Source organism: Nannospalax galili, unplaced genomic scaffold (assembly GCF_000622305.1).
Source record: "Nannospalax galili isolate Female #2095 unplaced genomic scaffold, S.galili_v1.0 scaffold209, whole genome shotgun sequence".
Taxonomy (NCBI): domain Eukaryota; kingdom Metazoa; phylum Chordata; class Mammalia; order Rodentia; family Spalacidae; genus Nannospalax; species Nannospalax galili.
The window spans coordinates 3,213,310-3,234,438 of record NW_008360319.1 but is presented as its reverse complement, the minus strand read 5'-3'; the positions used below and the strand labels follow the sequence as shown (position 1 = coordinate 3,234,438).

General features: G+C 48.2%; 1 protein-coding gene across 6 annotated transcripts in view; it reads left to right on the top strand.

Annotated features, from left to right (window-relative positions):
• The window catches only part of Pfkfb3 (6-phosphofructo-2-kinase/fructose-2,6-biphosphatase 3), an 81,418-nt gene extending 63,770 nt beyond the window's left edge, over positions 1-17,648 (top strand). For 3 of the 6 annotated variants that reach the window (XM_029559685.1, XM_029559687.1, XM_008825131.3), the window contains 10 exons: positions 2,053-2,177; positions 3,976-4,183; positions 4,591-4,737; positions 4,892-4,996; positions 6,113-6,242; positions 6,612-6,674; positions 6,779-6,843; positions 7,448-7,534; positions 8,391-8,564; positions 15,007-17,648. In XM_029559685.1, the coding sequence (XP_029415545.1) occupies positions 2,053-2,177; positions 3,976-4,183; positions 4,591-4,737; positions 4,892-4,996; positions 6,113-6,242; positions 6,612-6,674; positions 6,779-6,843; positions 7,448-7,534; positions 8,391-8,564; positions 15,007-15,042 (1,140 nt within the window). In that variant the 3' untranslated portion in view covers positions 15,043-17,648. Of the gene's footprint in view, positions 1-2,052; positions 2,178-3,975; positions 4,184-4,590; positions 4,738-4,891; positions 4,997-6,112; positions 6,243-6,611; positions 6,675-6,778; positions 6,844-7,447; positions 7,535-8,390; positions 8,565-10,902; positions 10,926-13,537; positions 13,557-15,006 lie in introns of those variants that run through there. The other 3 variants (XM_029559684.1, XM_029559686.1, XM_008825137.3) reach the window with 3 other exon arrangements.
• The last annotated feature ends 3,481 nt before the right edge of the window (positions 17,649-21,129 follow it).

The following is a 21,129-nucleotide window of genomic DNA, read 5'->3' as shown; positions in this document are numbered from 1 at the left end:
TGTGTTGCTAAGAGGCCCAAGGACATTTTGACTTTTAGCCCAGAAACTGGCTACATTTCTTTGGGGTCTTTTTACCCTAACTGTGTAGCCAATTCCTACCTCTTATTAAAAAAGAAATCTTTTTCTCTGATTAAATCTCAAAGCCACTGTGCAGGTCAGGAAGAAGTGAGCCTAGATTTAATGTTTTTATTGTACAATACACAGAATATACAATTGACCATTTTAACATTTTTAAGTGTGTGGTTCAAGAGCATTAAGTATATTCACAATGTTAGGCAAGCATGGTTTGTGATGTGACTCGGTTGGTAGAGTAGTTACCTAGCTAGCATGCATGAGGCCCCGAGTTTGAGCCCCAGAAACACATAAAGTGGTATGATAGCAAATTCTTCCTCAGCCCTAGGGAGGTAAAGGCAAGAGGATCAGAAGTTGCAGGTGATCCTTTGCTATATAGCGAGTCTGAGGGAAGCCTGGGATACATGAAACATTGTCATAAAAGCAAAAAGTTAGGTTGGGTGTGGTGGGGCATGCCCTTAAACCCGGTACTTGAGAGGTAGAGGCAGGTGAGTCTCTATGAGTTCCAGGCCACCAGCTAGTGCTACATGGTGAGAACCTGTCTCAAAATTATAAAAATAAATAAATAAACTTCTGATATATTTTTTAAGTTAGGTAACCATCTCTACCCTCCACCTCTTCTTCTGCCTTGTAGAATAACTGCCTTATATTTGTGACATTTGTAGAGGGATTCGTCAGAAGAGGGCTTCAGATTCCCCTGGAACTGGAGGTAAGGACGGTTCGTAGCTGCCATGTGGGTGCTGGTAATCGAACCCGGGTCCTTGTAGAGGGATTCTTTAAAAAGCATAAGCATAGGCCGGGCGTGGTGGCACACGCCTTTAATCCCAGCACTTGGGAGGCAGAGGCAGGTGGATTTCTGTGAGTTCAAGGCCAGCCTGGTCTACATAGTGAGTTCCAGGACAGCTGGGACTACAAGGAGACCCTGTCTCAAAAAAGACAAAAGAAAAAAAAAAAAAAAAAAAAAAAAAAAAAAAAAAAAAAAAAGCATAAGCATGAAAAGTTCTGAGGGCAGTTGTGGCACAACTGTAATCCCAGCATTTATGAGGCAGAGGTGGGATATTTGAGGAAAATTTGAAGCCACCCTGGTCTACATAGTAAGTTCTAGGCTAGTCAGAGATACACAGCAAAGCCTTGCATCAAAAACCCAAAATCGGGGGCTGGAGAGATGGCTCAGCAGTTAAGAACACTGACTGTTCTTGCGGAAGACCCGGGTTTGAATCCCAGCACCCACATGGCAGCTAGCAACTGTCTGTAACTCTAGTTCCAGGGGATCCGACAGCCTCTTCTGTCCTCCGCAGGCATTGCATGACATGGGTGCACTTACACACATGCAAACAATACATGCATACACATAAAATAAAACTAATAAATATTTTTTAAAAACCCAAATCAATCAGTCAACCAATCAATGAATCAGTCAGAGTTTCCCAAAAATTGGCCTGGGTTTCTCAGACATTTTGTCCAGTTATGGGAGATTGCTTACCCCAGAAGGCACCAGGTCTACTTAGAGAAGTTATAATCACATGGACTAGCACAAGCAGGTACTGCTTCTGTCTGGACAGATAGAGAAAGGCCTGTCCAGGGTCCGAGGCATCTCTAAGCAGCAATTAACATGCTCTTGGTGTAAGGGACACTGCAGGAGCTTCTGTGGGGCCCTGCTGAATTGAGGATGAGGCTGACTCAGTTACTGGACTGGACTGACCACTGTGGATGGTCCAGAGGTATTCATTATGGGAATCCTTGTCAGCTTCCTATGTCTATCCTTCCATCCCACAGTTTGTCCTGTCGTGTCCCCCCGCCCATGTGATTGTGAGGCCATGAGTCAACCACCCTCCCTTTTTTATTCACTTAACGCTGGGTAGGATAATCTTTATCCTAAGCCCTTCTGGGCTTTCCCCATTTGAAAGACCCAAATCCTGCTTAATCTAAGCAGAAAGCCTTCCAGCGTGATTCATCAGCTGCCTCTTTGTGGTGTTACAGGAAGTTAAAATCTCTAGCCCTGATTACAAAGATTGCAACTCGGCAGAAGCCATGGACGACTTCATGAAGAGAATCAATTGCTATGAAGCCAGCTACCAGCCTCTTGACCCTGACAAATGTGACAGGTAATCCCCAGAGGTGGCAGTCCTGAATTATCTGCATGAGGGCTCATAATGTTTTCTGGATGTTTCCATAAAGAATTTGTCATAAACTCCCTTTATAAATGCCTTTAAGGGGGAGAGGCCTCCGAGGCCCCACCCTTGGTGAAAGAGCTTCTAGCAGTTGATAGCTGCTGAGAGAGGAAAAATCATTATCCTTTGGGAGTGGGACCCGCGGTAGGTTGCCCATGCCCGGTGGATGGCCCCACCCACACCCACGCACATGTGAGCAGCATTGACTGGACTCAGGATTATTAATAATAAAACAAAATAAAAGGGTGTAAAATTGGGAGGGGGCACTAGAAGAAGTGTGAATGGACATTGTGTAGGTACGCAGGAGCCTGGCTTGTGCTGCCTGCTGCCCTCTGTCTCCTCTCTTCTGGGAGGCCGTGCAGTTTCCTCTTCCTCTTGTCTTCTTTTTTTTGTGGTGTAATGGATCAGACCTAGAGCCTGGCTCATGCAAGGCAAGTTCATGGCACGGGCCCTGTCCCCAGCCTGCTCACATTTTCATTTTGAGATAGGGTCTCACTAGATTGCCAGGCTGGCCTTGACCTCCCTCTGTAGCCCAGGCTAGCCTTGAACTCCCTCTATATTCCAGGCTGGCCTTGAACTCCCTCTGTATCCCAGGCTGGCCTTGAACTTCTGTTTCTCCTGTTTTGCCTCCCAAGCTTGGATTATGGGCCTGCACCACCAGACCCAGACAGCTGACTTTTAATATGTGTGTGTGTGTGTGTGTGTGTGTGTGTGTGTGTGTTATAGGTACGTGTTCATACAACTGTGTACAAGTGTGTGGAAGCCAAAGGTTGACCTTGAGTGTCTTCCTCAATTGCGCTCCACCTTATTTTTAAAAATTTGTTAGCTGGGCATGGTGGCACATGCCTTTAATCCCAGCACTCAGGAGGCAGAGGCAGGCGGATCTCTGTGAGTTCAAGGCCAGCCTGGTCTACATAATGAGTTCCAGGACAGCTGGGGCTACAGGGAGACCCTGTCTTGGAAAAAGACCAAAAAAAAAAAAAAAGTATTAACTAGTTTTTTACATTTATTTATTTACTTGTGAGGTTGTGTGTGTGTGTGTGAGAGAGAGAGAGAGAGAGAGAGAGAGGCATTCATGCATGGATTCATGCATGTACCATGACACACATGCTACAAGAAGAAGCTACAAGAGTTGGCTTTCTCCTCCTACCATATGGGTCCCAGGGATCAAACCCAGGTCATCACTTTGTTTTGAGGATTTTTGGGTTTTTTTGAGGCGCTTTCACCATGTAGCGTTGACTGGACTGAACTCGCTGTGTGGACATCCACTGGCCTCTGCCTCCCAAGTGCTGAAGTAAAGGCATATACCTCCACACCCAGCTGCCACCTTATTTTTTTGAATCAGATTTTCTCACTGAACCTGGAGCTCACTGATTCAGCTAGGCTGCCAGACCAGTGAGCTCCAGAGATCCACCTGTCTCTTTTTCCCCAGCTCTTTGTGCTGGTCCTGGCTATTTGTGTAGGTACTGGAGATTTGAACTCAGATCCTCATGTTTGAATGGCAAGCACTTTGCTGACTGGGCCATCTCCCTAGACCCACCAGCTGTCTTCTTGACCAGCCTGGCTATGGGAATTGTTGCTTTGCATTTACTACCTGACTCCTAGAGAAGACCCACTCTTCTTCCTGCGAGAGCCAACTACAGTTTGTTGTTGCAGGCCTCCCAGGGCAGGGTATGCTGGCTGTGGGCATGGGGAGGCCCACATGGTGGCCCTCAATGATGTTTCTCTGCAGGGACTTGTCACTGATCAAAGTGATTGACGTTGGCCGGAGGTTCTTGGTAAATAGAGTTCAGGACCACATCCAGAGTCGAATTGTGTACTACCTGATGAATATCCACGTGCAGCCCCGCACCATCTACCTGTGTCGGCATGGCGAGAATGAATACAACCTCCAGGGCAAGATTGGGGGTGACTCGGGCCTGTCTGGCAGAGGCAAGAAGGTAGAGGAGAGAAGACGGGCTGGGGGCTGACTGAAAGAAGAAGAATGACTAGTTCCATCCGTTGTAGAATGATAGGGCTCTGGGGAGGATGGAATGTGCTGTATATGCCTTGCTATGCTGTGTGTGTGTGTGTGTGTGTGTGTGTGTGTGTGTGTGTGTGTGTGTGTGTGAGCACGCATGAGTGCGTGTGTGTGCATGGTGGATAGTATGGACTGGGAAGAGGGTGGAGCCAGGTATCCTGGGCTCTGATAAGGGTGTCATATGGGGTTTGGACAGCCTTGGTGATTGCCATGTCAACATAGGACAAACTTTCATGGAAGGAGCTGGATCCTAGAGTCAGGGTGACATTTCTCTCCTGTGGTCTCTCTCTCTCTCTCTCTCTCTCTCTCTCTCTCTCTCTCTCTCAGTTCGCCAGTGCCCTGAGCAAGTTCGTGGAAGAACAGAACCTGAAGGACCTTCGTGTGTGGACCAGCCAGCTGAAGAGCACCATCCAGACAGCGGAGGCACTAAAGCTCCCCTATGAGCAGTGGAAGGCACTCAATGAGATCGATGCCGTGAGTCCCAGGCTGGCGAGGCTGTGGGGAGGCCTACTGGGGAGTGGAGTTCTCTTGAGGCTTCCCTGGAATCTGGGTGGCTTCTAAGAGACCTCCTTCGCTGGAGGAGTCCCCTAGATGTGTCCCCTGGAGTGAATGCTGGTCTTCCCACCAGGGTGTGTGTGAGGAGCTGACCTATGAGGAGATCAGGGACACCTACCCTGAGGAGTACGCACTTCGAGAGCAGGACAAATACTACTACCGATATCCAACAGGCGAGGTGAGCATGGAGTCCGCTGGCCTTTCTTCATAGCAGTGGTGTGTGTCATGTGCAATAGGCTGAGAGAAGACTATGGGGGCCCCAGTAGAGCCAAGTGACCCTTCCCAAGGGCTCTCTACCCCACCCATTTCCCACCAGCTCTGTAAACTCATTCCTATTATTGCTACCTGGGTTTTGAGTCTTACTAAATGGAACCTTGTAAAAAGGCCCAAGAGAAGTGCAGTTGTATTTCCCATATCATTATTATAATTTTAATATGTATGACTGCTGTGCCATCTCTCCAAACCAAGCTGGTCTTTTTTTGTTTGTTTTAAAAGTTGCAGCTTTACTGTTTGCTGTGTAGCCCAGACCTGCCTTGTTTTCTGTCTTGCCTCAGCCTCCCCAGTACTGGGATTACAGGTGTTCTCAACCACATCTGGCTACATTTTTGTTGTTTGAGATAGGGTCTCAATATGTAGCTCAGGCTGCCTTGAACTCATAGAAATCCTCCTGCTTTAGCCTCAGAAGGATCGGTAGATGGATGGTTGAATGGGTGGGTGGATGGATGGGTGGGTGGATAGATGGTTAGGTGGATAGATGGTTAGGTGGATGGAAGGATGGATGGATGGATGGATGGATGGTTAGGTGGATGGGTGAATGGGTGGCTGGATGGTTAGGTGGATGGGTGGATAGAAGGATGGGTAGATGAATGGATGGATGAATGTGAGTGGATGGATGGATGGTTAGGTGGATGGATGGGTGGATGGTTAGGTGGATGGGTGAATGGGTGGCTGGATGGTTAGGTGGATGGGTGGATAGAAGGATGGGTAGATGAATGGATGGATGAATGTGTGAGTGGATGGATGGATGGTTAGGTGGATGGATGGGTGGATTAATGGATGGATGGATGGTTAGGTGGGTGGTTAGGTAGATAGGTGAATGGGTGGATGGCTGGATGGATGAGGAGATGGATGGGTGGATGAATGGATGGATGGGATGGTTAAGTGGATGGGTAAGTGGGTAGATGGCTGGACTGTGAGCTGCCTGGTTTATGATGATGGAAGGCTGCAGGTAGTGGCAGGGTTCTTCCCTGACTGTCCTCTCTTCTAACATGCTGTCCCATCCTTTTATGCTCAGTCCTACCAGGACCTTGTCCAGCGCCTGGAGCCCGTGATCATGGAGTTGGAGCGCCAGGAGAATGTGTTGGTCATCAGTCACCAGGCAGTCCTGCGCTGCCTACTGGCCTACTTCCTCGATAAGAGTGCAGGTATTGAGGGCCAGCGATAGCCCAGGAAAGAGGGAGGAAGGAAAGGGGCCCTTGAGTGTGAGCAGTGGGCCCAGTTTTTCTTACCCTACTGTGTGTCTGCATATTGGGCTTCACAGACTGCCTCATGGCCTGCTGAGGGGTCCTCTCCACCTGTACCTGCTTGATGGTTCTTGAAATGCTGTTAAACAGTGTGATGCTCAATGGGCTTCATCACTTTATAAACCAGCCTCTGAGAGCCCTTATCTGCCATGCAAACTAAGAACCTTTGAGTTGGATGTGAAGCTCTATTAGTGGGCTCAGAGTGCTCGAGGGTATCTCTCTGTGCCTCAGGTCTCCTGTCTAACGATGAAACCTTATGCCTCTTTTCAGAGGAGATGCCATACCTGAAATGTCCCCTTCACACCGTCCTGAAACTGACACCTGTGGCTTACGGTGAGTAGCAGCCCCTCCTTCCTCCAGGGACCAGGGTCTCCTGGTGACTGTAGATGGGAATGATCCCTTTAACAGAACCTGTCTTCTCCATCCTTCACTCTCAGGGTGTCGTGTGGAATCTATCTACCTGAATGTGGAGTCAGTCAGCACACACCGGGAGAGGTCAGAGGTGAGTTAGACCCCGGATGCCATGGGACCCTTGGGAAGTCCTGGGTCTAGTCACCTTGTGGGTAGTTCTGAGTTTTTTGGTGGCACCCAAATGCCTGGTTGTTGAGACGGGTGCCTCTGTGTTCCTGGCCTGTCTTTATGGTGGTTTCCTGGGCTCTCTTCTTTTTCTTTCTGTCTGTGCTCTCCCCTTCCACCTCCTGTTTCTTCTTGACCAGAAGTGAGTATTAAACAGGGAGCTCTTTCCTCCTCTTCTAACTGTAGCCCAGCACATTAACTGTTGCCTCTTCAGGCAGCCAAAGCTGCGCTTTCTTGAAAGTGTCAGAGGCCCAAACAGGATTAGCCAGTCAGCACGGTTATTGCATGCACTTAAGTTCAGAATTAGCAATGATTCCACAATATGGAAGGAGAAAGCAGGGCTAGAGAATAGGGAAGTGAGGGGTGACTGAGGAAACATGGTCAGGAGACCCAGGGCCTGGCTGCTGCTGTCTTCCACCTTGGGGAGGTCTGAGATCCGGGTGGTTGGTCGTGTTGAATCCCTTACTGGGCAGATTGCGTATCTGTCTAGGTCTGTGTTGTGAAAGTGGGTTTAAATTTGCTTTATGCAGGCTGTCAAAATACAACACTTTGCCAGTATAGTCAGACCTTCCTCTTACACCGAACTTGACTTTCTGTCTGTGGAGTCCGAAAAACAGGTGACTTCCCTATTCCTAAGGAGTTTGGCCATCAGACTTTGGCAGGAAGGGCACATGGGGTATGAGCTATTTTAATGTTCACCTTGCGCTGAGGACTTCACTGGAAGAGGACCATGTCTCTTGGCAGCCTCACCCTGTCTCCAGGACCCGCCTGTCTAAACCAGGGCTCCTGGAGGATATGCTCATGTCAGCAGGAAAAGGACAGCCCTGATACTGAGCTTGGGTCTGAGCTGTACTCCAGGGGCCTCAGAACACTCCCTTGCTGAGTACTGGGCCAGAGACAGACCTGGGCTTTGAGGTCCTGGGCCGTGCAGGGGTCCACATTCCTGTCACATCATCCTCCCATTAGAAGGATGATGCCTGGTCCTACCTGGCTCCTGCCTGTTTTTTGTACCTTTGTCTCTTGGTTGGTCTGAAGCCTCTATGTCCTGTACTCAGGCTGGGTACTGTTCAAGTGGGCACAGAGTATTCCTTGGGGGTGATGCAGACTCAGGAAGAGGGGAATCGGCCTTGATGCCTTTCCTTTCCCCTGAGCTCAGACCCAAGTGTCCCTTGTGGGCCCTCTGGAGGTGGGGTGGCTGATAGCAAGGTTCTTTTCTCTGACTCCCCTCTATGCTATGGGTGTAATTTTTTTCCTCCTCTGCTCTGCACATAGCACATTTGTCCATTTGGATGCCCTTTGGAATGACCCAGGGAAGTTCCATTGCCCACAGCAGCTCAGGGTCAAGGCCGCTCACTTTGGTCCTTCTGGTTACATCCCTGAATATCCAAGAGCAGGACTTTAGTGTGGCTTACCTCCCTCCCTCCCCACTCGTTGTAACTGTCGCCTTCTCTCTTTTGTCTTTGTCTTGCTTAGGATGCAAAGAAGGGGCCTAACCCACTCATGAGACGCAATAGTGTCACCCCACTAGCCAGCCCCGAGCCCACCAAAAAGCCTCGCATCAACAGCTTTGAGGAGCATGTGGCTTCCACTTCTGCTGCCCTGCCCAGCTGTCTGCCCCCGGAAGTGCCCACGCAGCTGCCCGGACAAGTTAGTGATTCTGCTTTCATTCCTGCCTAGAGGAGAAAGTACTCAGGGGTTACGATCCCCAGACTGGGACTGTGTGTTCATATTTGCGGGCACTGGTGCACGTCTGTGTGCTGTGTGGGTGTGCATGTGTGTTCTCTCTGTGTGTGCGTGTGTGTGTGTGTGTGTGTGTGTGTGTGTGTGACACACTTTCAGGTCTTTCCTTGTCAACAGTGACTCTGCCCTTTCTGAGACTGGGGTCTTCACTGAGCAGAACCAGGCAGAGCAGAAGACAGCATAAAATGTCCCAGTCCTGTTCACATCTGTGAATAGTTATCTCTGGAACCGTCTATATGTTATGGCAATTCCTAATCCAGGAGTCTCTGTCTACCCTTGGACTCTCAGGTATCTGTCCATGTGGACTGAGGACATCTTTTGTATCCTGCCCCATGGCTGACTCCTTTTCTGTGACAGAAAAGCTGAGGTCCAATGGGCCCAGAGCCCGTCCCCTCCCCCAAACCAATGTAGCCCAGCTCCCTGGGTCCAGACCGAAGAGATGCTCTGCTAGAAAAGTACTTTTCCTTGTAACTCTGAGGACCTAAGTTTGGATTCTCAGAATCCATGTAGAAAGCTGAACTAGAGGCTCACATTGTAATCCCAACGATGGTAAGATGGGAGGCAGAAACAGGCTGATCCTTAGAAGCCCACAGGCCAGCTAGCCTCGCCTATGCGGTGAAATTACAGGCCAGTAAGAGGCCCTGTCTCAAACAAAGGGCAAAGCTACCCGGGGATGGACATCTGAGGTTGTCGTCTGAACTCTACATGGGTGCTATATGAGTGTCCACCAGCACCCGTATACATAAACACAGCACATACAAAGAACCAGGCAACCCAGCTGTCACGCTGGATAACCAGGAAGGAGAGACCTACCATCTCGAGGCAGAGGTAGGTGGATTTCTGAGTTTGAGGCCAGCTTGATCCATATAGTGAGTTACAGACCAGCCAGGGCTACATAGCGAGACCCTGTCTCAAAACAGAAAACAAAACAAAACCAAGAACAATAACCAAAACAAAAAACTCAACCCAGCCAGATTTCACTATTTCACTAGCTTGAAAGATTAAAGGTTGCAAGAGTTTGGCTATTGAGCATTAAAATTTGTTTTCAGAAAAACAATTGTTTCCTTAAAGATAGCCAAGAACCTTTGTGAACATGAGATGTAGACATCTCACATATCAGATTTACCCCAGCGACACATCCATGGCTAGCCTCTTACAAATCAATGCAGGCTGAATTTCAAACTGGGTTTGCTCATGAGCTCAATGCCTGGCTACCTCTAGGGGTCGTGCCTGCAGCCCACCAACTTTGTCTTCTTTCTCTCTAGCTTCTGTTTAAACCTCCCTGTGTCTAGAATATGATGTGAGAAAAGTATTGAGGTCTCCAAACCTTATTTAACCTCTCCAGGCCTCAGTTTTCTGATCTGTGAAATGGGAGAGTAATACACCCTGCAAAAGGTGGCTGTGAGAAGGCAGTGTGCTGTATCTGTCATAAAGTAAAGACTGTATCCAATGAGATGAATGATTCATGTGGAGCTGGAAGACCTGGCTTTGGCTGTATCTTTGCCACTAACATGAGTGGAGGATTTTTTTCTTTTCCCTTTTGGACACAAGACCTTTGTATGTAGCTCAGGCTGACTTTGGGATACAGTCTTGGTGTGTTCTGTCTTTGCTTCTCAACTGAGTGTAAGATTTTTGTTGTTGTTTGGGTCGGGGGTGGCAGGCAGGGTCTCAAGTAGCTTAGAGGCTGGCTGTGAACTCACCATGTCGCTGAGAATGACTGAATCGGTCTTCTCTTCCACCTCCCAGGTGTTGGGATTGCAGGCCTACACTCTATACCTGGCAAGTGTAAGAATTTTAGTGACCATGTCACTTGGCCAGCAGACATGGGACAGGGAGAACCCTAGTAAATACTCCTTTCTGCCTCCAATCTTAGGATTTTCTAACGTCAGTCGAGCAGAACTGAAATCTCATCTCTGTGTCACTCTGTTCTGGTGCATCCGGAGGTGTCTTCTATTGAAAAGGCTTGAGGGGACTAACCTAGGCAGGAATGGGTGACACCCAGAGCTACACTGATTTGGTTATGTACACTGTGACTAGGGCCCAGTCCTGTCCCCCACATCACAGCTGCTGCCCCTGACTTTAATAGAACAGCCTTTCAGCATTGCCTCGTCCTCCAGGACAGATGTCTGGGAGCTGGTGGCTGGCTCAGGCATGGGGGTGTGTTGGGGTTAGCTCCACCAGCTGCTCTCCAGCCTTCTGACTAACTCTCTCTCTCTTCCTCTCTCCCTCCATTGTCTCCCGGCAGCCTTTGCTAGGGAAAGCCTGTCTGTAAGTATTCCTCTCAGTCCTGTCGCATGCGCTCAGGCTTGCTTGTTTTCCAAGTTGGCCTTTTTTCTGTTGAATTATTTAGGATGAAGACAGTTTGGGTGGAGTCTGAGGTTGTCTATAGAGGAGAAAGGGATGGATGTGGGAGGAAGGAATTCATGAAGTTTATAGAGAAGGATGTAGGACGGGGACTACTCCTGGCCAAACTAGTGTTCAACCTGTTCCAAGGCCATGACAGCCTAAGGGTGCTACCCTCCACCTTCTTGGGGTGTCTGTAATGGTCACAGTCTGGGGCTTGACATCAGTGCCAGATTTCCCTCTTAGATCAGATTTTGATGGCGACTGAGGCCAGGGCCTGCTAACTATTGGCTTTTACTAACCACTCCAACCCCACCGAAAGAGTAGCCTTTTATTCTGAAAGTAAGATTTCCAGAGCCAAATATATAAATATATGAGGACCTACCGGAATGGCATGTGGTGGTGCCTGGTGCTCCTCCAAGAAGCCCCTCACACTCTGCAGTGGTCTCAGACACTGTACGTGGGGATCCCACTTTAAGTCGCGATCAGAACTGGCTGCAGCTTTGATTGTGGACCCATCATGTGACCCCCTCCTTTGACCAGAGCCCTGTGAAGGACGTCTCTGGTTGCCCATTGGCTCTGGCAGCTGCCACGTTGTGAATGCAGCATTTCAGCTGCTCAGCTGGTCCCCGCTGCAGAAAGAGCCCAGGCCTTTATAATTCAATCATCATCAGATGCCACCACACCAGTAGCCCCACTGCTCCCCTGTTCTTCCCTCTCTGCTCCTTAGGCTACCTTGATGAGCTGGTTGGTGCAGGAATTGGGAAGGTTCAGGTCATCCCACGAGTTGAAAAGTGGGACTCAGTTTTGAGAAATAGCAGTGGTCTGGCATAGCGCCTGGGTCAGGTGTACTAATGGGGCTGCGTAACTCACAAACAATGGGATAGCCTAGCCTTTGCATCTCTGGTCCTTAAATAACACTGAAAGATTGGCAGGATGTTCCTCTGTTTAACAAATGAGGCAAGTGGCCTGTGCAGGGCCACCAGCTGTTAGGCAGTAGAGCGGAGGCCCAAACAGACAGTGTGCTTTGGAAGGCTGATTTCTTCCTCCCCGCCAGCTTCTGAGAGTGACTCTGGTACTGTTCTGCATCTGTCTCTAGTCCCCTCATCTTTGAAGCCTGTGGGGCACTGTGAGTAGTCGCTGGTCTCTGATTTGAAGCCTCCTCCCATGGCCCCGGGAGGGCCTTGGCTGTTAAAACTTCCCTCTTGAAAGGGTATGACATGCTCACGGTCTGCTGTCTGTTGTCTCCGTCACCAGCCTGTGGACTACTTGAGGACCGGGTGTTCTCGCAGAGCCTTTGGTTTTCAAACCTTACAATTTTGCATCTGCACATATCCCATGTCTTTAGAAAGAAATCTTCCTGCTGGGAAGAGACCATTCATATCCGCTCTCTCTCACGCACCCATTTGAAGCTGAACTTCTTCATTTCCCAAGTGAATCTAGTAGGGCATTTGCCTAGAACCGTTTCAGTTGAGCAGAGCTACATCCCGTAGACTTATCACCCGTGACTCTGGTCAGATTCTCTTTGGGAGCCTAGTCTGGGAGCATGACCTCAGGAAATGTCTGAATCTAGGAATCAACCTGGGTCCTGAAACCGAAATTAATGAACTCATTTGGATTTTGAGATAATAATATCTTGTTAGGTAGCTCTGTTTAGCCTGGAACTTACCATGTATCCAAGGCTAGCCTCAAACTCAAAGGAATCCTCTGTGTCAGCCTTCCAAGTGCTTGGACTATGAATATGTACAACCATGCCTGACTTCTAGAATTTGTTTTGAAAGTCAGACCAAGCCAACTTTGCCACTGTCTTTGGAGCTCTAGGCAAGTTGGGCCAATTCTAGGACATCAATATTCTCATCTGAAAATGGAAATAATAACTCTGTAAGGCATTTTGATAATGAGAAGATAGATGTAACATGGGGAAAATACCCAGTACCCAATAAAGGCCTGATGGGTGATGGCTGTGTTATTCCCAGGGGAGACCTATTGCTCTAGGTCTTGGATGTTTTTGGCCTAAGCCAGTGGAATTTTTTTCTCAGAGCAGCTGGAGTGCTCAGACTTGGAAACAGGGAAGGCCCATCAGCTTGTTCTTCTCACAGACTGAATGACAACCCAGACGGTGTCCTTGGTAGTGTCTTCCTGAGAGATGTGCTGTTTGGGATCAAGATACTGCCTGCCATTCCTAGTGTGTCTTTCAATTAAAAACTACAGGTGCACACTAGGAAAGACCGCTAGAGTTGGCAGGATAGCTCAGTTGTTAGAGGATTTGCCTAGGATGCATGAGGCCCTGGGTTTGATTTCCCAGCAGTCCATAAGCTGGGCATGTTGGCACACATCTCTGATCCCAGCATCTAGGGATGAGGAAGAGGTAGGAGGATCAGAAAATCAAGGTCATCTAGGCTGCATAGAGAGGCTAGCCTGGGTTAAATGAGACCTGTCTCAGAAATGAACAAACCAGTACAAACAGAAAATACTACTAAAAGATTTGTTTCCCTTTTCCAACCTGTTTTTTTTTCCTTCCCCCTTATGCTTGAAAGATGAACTGTCTGTCACATTTTCTCAAAGTTTTCTCCTTACTAACCTTGGAAAGGTAAATGAGCTGGTGCATGCCCCCTGTTGCCTCCCGCATCTCTCTGAGTCATGGCATCTCAGCTGTGGGGCATCTTGGTCTATGTGCAGACTGGCCATCGTGGAGTTATGTGGTTCATGTGTTGGTGCTGGAGGGCCTTACAAGTAGTGACATTGTGTGAGGTCCTTCCCCGTCTGTCTCTGCCTTCATGTGTCCCAGCCCAGGGCCCCTGAGTGAATGACATGGACATGACTCACCTGTGACTCTCCGGTGTTATTATTACATTACCATCATGTGCGGGTGCTGGAGGCCTGTGGTGTGGCAGGGAAAGTGGCAGCAGCCCTTTGTTCTTTGACCCCACAACATAGCTGGGGTTCGCTAGACACAGGATCCCAGGGCATACCAGGAGAACTCCTATTTCACAAGGCCCCATTGCCTGGATCCCCATTTCTTACCCAGATGTGAATGATCACTCCAGTGCTGTCCAGCATTGAGCATCCCTTGTACAGACATCCCCAATTGGAGCCCTCAGTTCTGTGGGTAGAGAACAGCTCTTGCACCCCTACCTGCCTGGACTCCATCTCTCCGCCATCCTGCCCCTGGTAGAGCAGTCTTGGGGGAGACATTCAGTCCCAGAGAGACTGCTTGAAAACATTTCCTTTTTGAGGGATTAGAGGAGGGGTTTTCAGGGAGAGCAACCTGCTGGGTAGTGGCAGCAAGCATATATCTCCAATGGAATTAACATTTGAAAAGGGATCCTGATACCAGCCAGTGGGGCTACTTAGATCAAGACTGGGGCAGACTTTAGCGACCCTGGCCTCCTCTGCTTAGGCCTCCCCTATGCGTCCAGCCATCCCACTCATCTCTTGTGTTCTGTTGAGCTTTGTGCCCAGATTCTGGACCCCAGTAGCTGAGTGCATGGCTCTGCTGTTAGCTGATTGCAGACAGGTGCTGTGCTGCTTTACAGAGCCCCAGCCCATCTGGATCTGGTCCATGCAATGTGGGAGGACTCCATGCGGCACAGAGGACAGCCCTGGGCTTCTGAAGGGGCGAGAGCCGGGAACATCAGTCTTTGCCTCATGGTCTCCTGTCCTCTCCAGCAGCTCCGTCTGACCCACTGGAGCTGCAGGTCCCTGAGGCATATACCTATTCCACGGTTGCTTTCCATCCCCTTCTGGCTGGAAACCAGCTCAGTGCTAAGCAGGGACCTTGCCCATGTCTATCTAGCTCTTTCTGTGACCTGGGTTATTTTCTGTTGTGTTTTGAGGCCTACCTGGGTTCTTCCACATGTTCTGTGATGACTCTCTTGGGGTGTGTTCTTTTGGGGAATAGAGGGAGGAGGAGATGTCTTGTGGCGTGGCTTTGAGCCTTCTGCTTGAGAAACGCAACCATCAACAAGTCCTGACTCTTTCCTTCCTCTCTGTGTCCTGGAAACAGAACATGAAGAGCTCCCGGAGCGGTGCCGACTTCTAGAAACGTTGAAGCAGACACCTGGGTTCCATTCCATTTCCATTTCTACGGCTTGCCTTGCGCCCTCCCATCTACCAAAGGCCAGATATACCAAGGACTTCTGGACTGGGGTGGGTTGAGGGAAAAGAGGGGGTTCCTTTTGGCTGAAGAGCAGCTCCACCCCCACAAATGTTGAGGTGGCAGACACAGTAGAAAACCCTGCAGATCCCTGCATCCTGGGGCAAGCTGAGACCTCCCTATCCTCTGTTCTTCTCGAGCTTCCATGGGTGTCGGATCTCACAGAAACCTCACAAGGCTTGGGAGGACCACAGAACTGGAGGCGATGAGACAAAACCCCTAAGTGGGGATGCTGGGTGCCACTGTGCTGTTTTGCTTTGTTTCTTTGGATCCTGATCAGGCATGATAGTTGAGAGACAAGACTGGCAAAGAATCTTGAAATTAAGGATGATTTAGAACCCCAGTCACCAGAGGGTCAGGGATGTTCAGACACGTGGCTCTTTTATTTATGCATCTTGCCCTGAACGGATGCCTCAGTGACAAGGGTCTTGGCCACACGCTGCATTGTTCTGAGAAGTCCCTGAGCTGAGGCCCACCTGTCAGCTGGGCAGTGACATGCCCTGACTTCTCTGCACGTTCACCTGCCTTCTGGGCCCTGAGTTAAGGGACAGACTCGCTGTGTCAGTGAAAAGAAGCATTCTGCTGAAAGATGGTAACTGGAGGTTCCTGGGCCTTCTGTTCTCCTCCGTGGGCCCAGAAGTACCTGAGCAAATCCTGTGGCTGTTTGCTTTGCACTTTTTTTTGTGGCAAAAGTCACACCTCTCTCAAGGAACTTATATGTAAGGGTGTTGGCCCTCTAGGGCCTGGAGCTGGTGGATGTGAGGAGCTGGATGTGTTCATGGGGTGAAGAAGCTCAAAGCCTCCAACTCTGGGAGGTGACCCAGAGCGTCAGCCTTCCTTCCTTTAGGATGCTTGTCACCCACATTTCCCAGGAAGGGGCGATGGCCCACGTAGGGCTCGATCCAGGCCACTTGCTCTCAGAGCTGTCTCCACGTTTTGGTCAAGTGTCTGCTGTGTGCCTGGCACCATGCTGTGTGTTTTGAGTTCACAAGTCTACAACATTGTCCTTCCCTTGGCTTCATGGTGCCTGTGACATTTTTGCATGGGTTGAAAGCAGGGTTTATGAGACATGTTGCAACTACCTATAGTTTGACCGACCGGTTTCTCTTTTGTCCACTCAGAGCCTGGGGAAGAGGGGGATATCTTAAGCCCAGAAGAAACCATTTAGAAACTCAACGGTATAGTTAGGTCAGGTGACCCCACAGCTGGTGCGAAAGGTCACTTTCCCTCCTGCCTTCTTCTTGTAAGCCCTGGGGATCCAGCCCTTCCTAGCTCAGGGAACAGGCCCCGAGTGAAGGTGGGAGATGCATACATCTGCAGCTTCGAGTGGAGAGGAGAGCTACTTTGTTTATTTGGGGGAAGGGGAGGGAGGACTTCAAAGAATGCACAGCTCTGCAGTTGGAACTGAATAGGACATAGGGACATGCTTTGGGTTCTTTGTATTTTTTCACAGCAAACCACTCAAGCAGTCCACGCCCAGCCCATCCCCCTTTTAATTGGCACGCCACGAGACTATATACCTATTCTGGGCTGTGAAGACTTGGGCTGTTTTTCCTCTTACCTAGCTGCTTGAGTCTTGGCAGAATTAGGCAGTGCAGGCTTGTGCCCGGGTATGTGTCTAAGACCCAGGGCCTTACAGCTTTGCTGTGCAGCCCTACCTAACTCATGGTGATCCTCCTGCCTTAGCCTTCCAAGCTCTGGAATACAAGCATGTCTGGTGGTGTGACTTTGCTCCTGAAGGTGGTTTCTTAGGTGTCCCTTCTGGCCACATTCATTGTGGAACCAACGCTTTGAGTGTAGAGACTCTTGATTCTGAGACAGATAAGTGTTCTCACCTGTGACCAACTTAAAGTCAGTATATGAAGGTCTCACCCAGTGTGGCTTTTCACATTCTATGACGGTGCATGAGTACGATCAGGCAGGGGAGACCCTGACAGAGTGGAATGTCACTTAATATGACAACCAGTGACTTGATTTTGAAGAGGCATATGGAAAGATAGAGTGGGGGGAGGGTCTGGACTGCGGTCATGGAACTTTGGCTTCTACTCTCCCCCCTGCCAAAAAAAAAACTCCAACAAAACAAAACTGGGACCAATGTTTTTGACTTTGCTTTTTTGGGTAAGATTCCCCCTCTCCTTCGACTATGGGCAAAACTCTTCATTTGGGGGGAGAAGAAAAACTGTTTGAACCACACCAATGATATTTCATTTGTAATACTTGAAATTTATTTTTTTATTATTTTGATAGCAGATGTGCTATTTATTTATTTAATATGTATATGGGAGCCTAAAAATAGAAAGCTGTATAGACTGGGTTTAATTGTTTACTGGTTTGGGGCCTTTCAATGTGTGGTTGATGGCTTTTGTGTTCTGTGTACTTGTCTCAGTCAATGACCTGGGAAGAAGCTGTGTCAGCTTTCAAACAGGGAATGCCTTTCAGAAATTTGTATATTTTGCAATTGCTAGACAAATAAAATACCTGGTTGAGATACACCCATGGAGCTTGTGTCTGGTGCTTTTGGACAGGCACAAAGTATCTTCTTTTTTTGTGCACGTGTGCGTGTGTGTGTGTGTGTACGTGTGTGTACATGTGTGCCACATGCCTGCTGTGTTCCCCTCCAAAAATAAATAAATAAATGTAATACATTTAAAAAATCAGATCAGATTTCAATAGCTTCTTTGCTACTTATTGGTTGGCAAAAAATGAGAGTTTGTGTTTTACTTCTGCGCTCCATGGTCTTCAGCTCCACAGAAGGGCAAAGTTGAAGACTGGATTGTGTGCGCCGAGTCTGAACCTACCCTAGTATAGCCCAGAAGTAGTCTTGATACCAACATCAGCCCTTCTCCATCCTCCCACTTTTCTAACCCTCTCCGAGAGGAGAACAGGCATCGTCTTTGCTAAAGAGGATGGGGCACCTCCTTGCTGAAATGACTCCTAGGCTTGTTAGGAACTGTGCCATGGGACAGAGCATTTTTTTCATGGACTTCCATGTTCCCTGAGTTCTGAGTCCTGTTTGACTGCACCCTAGGTGTTGGGTACAGGAGATACAGCTGTGGGCTTTGAAATCTGACCAAATGGTTTATGTTATCCTCCAAGAAAGCTAAAAGACTAGTAGGTTGGGATGTAGTTCAGGGGTAGAGTGCTTGCCTAGTGTGTGCAAGGTGCTGGCTTTGATCTCTAGCATATCCCTATCCTCAAGTAAAGTCCAAAATAAATAAAAATAAAGCTAGGTGTGATGGTGCACACCTGTAATCCCAGCACTTGGGAGGCTGAAGTGGGAGAATCACAAGTTTGAGGCCTGCCTGGACTATATAGTGAGACCCTGTTCATCATGGGAGAAGTTAGGACAGAGTTGGGGAGAGTGAGGCCTGCCTGGACTATATAGTGAGACCCTGTTCATCATGGGGGAAGTTAGGACAGAGTGGGGGAGAGGGAGAAAGGGGAAGGGGGAGAGGGGGAGAGGGAGAGGGGAGAGAGAGAGAAAGAGAGAGAGAGAGAGTATGATGTCTCTTCAGCTTGCTTTTTCCATTTTATATGGTCCAGGATTCCCTGCCCAGAGAGTGGTCCTTCCCATAGTTAAGATGGGTCTTCCAACATCAATTAACATAATTAAGATAATCCCCAATGGGCATGCCCAGAGGCCCATCTCTCTGGTGATTCTAGATTCTGTCAAGTTAACAATTAACACTGACCATCATACTAACTAAGGGATCATGAGACTAAAAGAGAGGGAGGACTGAGAGAGAAGAGGGGAAGGGGGACGGGAGGAATAAGCTCAAAATGCTTTATACACTTGAATGAAAGTATCTTTCTGAATCTCTACCGTGTACAATGAATACATGCCAATTAAAATATTCAAAATGACTAATAAATGATGTATGCAGATTTTCAAGTCCTGGCCCTTTAGGCTATGAGAATCTGCAATGGATCCATAACCTTCTGGCAAACTCTTGTGTCATCTGGGTGACTTTGGGTAGCTCCACATTAAGTGAACAGTGAAGCTTGAGTAACCAGGTAGGTGGATTTCCATTTATATATGAAGATGGTTCTTTAAGCAACATCTTATGCAGCCCTGGCTGGCCTCAAACTCCTAGCTATGTAGTTCAAGGTTGACCTTAAACTCTTGATCTTCCTGCCTCCATCTTCCCAGGGCTGGGATTACAGCTGTGCACCATCACAGCCAGTTTTATGCAGTGCTGAGGATGAACCCCAGGGATTTTTGTAAGCACCCTGTCAACTGAGCTACATGCCTAGCTCTGATTTCAAGATCACCTTGATCAAATTTGTTGCAGTTATTTTTGTAGCGTGTGGTTTTCTTTTGCTTACAGTGGTTTTTGATTACTTTGAACTCAAAATAGCTTTGTTATGGAATCTCAAAAATTCCTTTGCAGTTTCTTTTGGCTTTGTACCTTGACCTTTTCCACCTAAAACTAGATATTCATCCAATATTACTGTTCTTTTCAGTAGTCTGATTCAAACAAACAAACATAAGCTGATGTGTGTGGTATGATACTAGGATCTAATTAATGCTCCCTGCTCTCCAAATAGTTAAGCAAGCTTTCCAGTATGGTTTGTTAAATAAGTCTAAGTAAAGACATTCTTCAGTTGTGCCTGGTGAAGAGAGGAAAGTGAGACTGGAGTCCCAGTGAATCACCAATCTTGCCTGAAGTTTCTGGACCCAGAGTAGCCAGTACCTGGTCTGAGCCATCTGAGTCCTGAGATAGACACCTGCAACTTCATATTCTTTATTGGTCATTTCCCTGCAAGAAACCTTCCCAAGCAGCCCCTTGCTCACTGACCCCCCAACCCCCAGCTCTTCTATCTCACTAGCAGGGGCCTTTACACCTCATTCTGTCAACCTTCCCAGAGGAAGCTGCTGACCACAGGTCGCTAGTCACGCTGCCTTTTGAAATGAGAGCGTTCACTGTCCCATCTGGTCTGGGACACCTGTGCCTTGTCCTTTTGAATAATGTGCTTCACCCCATAGCTAATGGGGCCTTGCTTGGGGACAGCCCTGACTATGTCAATCCCTACTGATCAGCCTTTTGACCTCCTCACCGAGACCCTAGCCAAAGGGTATTATGCCTGAGCAGTTAGAAACCAGAGCTTATCCCTTTGAATTCAGTGGTTTTTAATCAAAGTTGGACAATGCAGTTGCCTCGTGAGGTCTCATTCTGGGAGGTTGTGATTTATCTATCATCTATCTATCTATCTATCTATCTATCTATCTATCTATCTATCTATCTATCTATCTATCTATCTATCTATCTATCTATCTTCTATCTATCATCTATCTATCATCATCTATCTACCTATCATGTATCATCTATGTATCTATCTATGTATCTATCTATCTATCTATTAATCATCTGTCTATTATTTATCATCATCTACCTATTTTTATGTGTGTGGATGTGTGGTGTATGCATGTGTTTTTGGTGCATATACAGGAATGCATGTGGAAGCCAGAATAGGGTGTTGGGTGTCCTTTATCATTCTGGACATATTCCCTTGAGACAGGGTCTCTCACTGAAGCTGGATCTAGGCTGACAGCCAGCAAGTCCCAGTGACCCTCCTGTCTCCACCCCCTGCCCCAGTGTTAGAATTACAGGTATGCATAGGGCCTCACCTAGTTTTTTTAAGTGGGTGCTGAGCATTTGAACTCAGGTCCTCATGCTTGTGCAGCAAGCACTCTTGCCCACTGAGCATCTCCCTAGTCTCATTTGTAATTAACAATGCAAAGACTCAAAGCATTCTGTGTTGGGGGAGGGTTTGCAGTACCCTGTGTGATTCCGAGACTGACAGAGAACCTCTGGTCCAGACAGAGTCTTATAGGTAAAGGTAGAGTGGAAGTGTATCTATCTGTAAGATGTATCTAGAATGGTTAGGCTCAAAGATACAGAGAACAGAGTGGTGCCAGCGACTGGGGAAGGAAATGATAGAGGGTGCCTAAATTTTCTACTGTGGAAAATG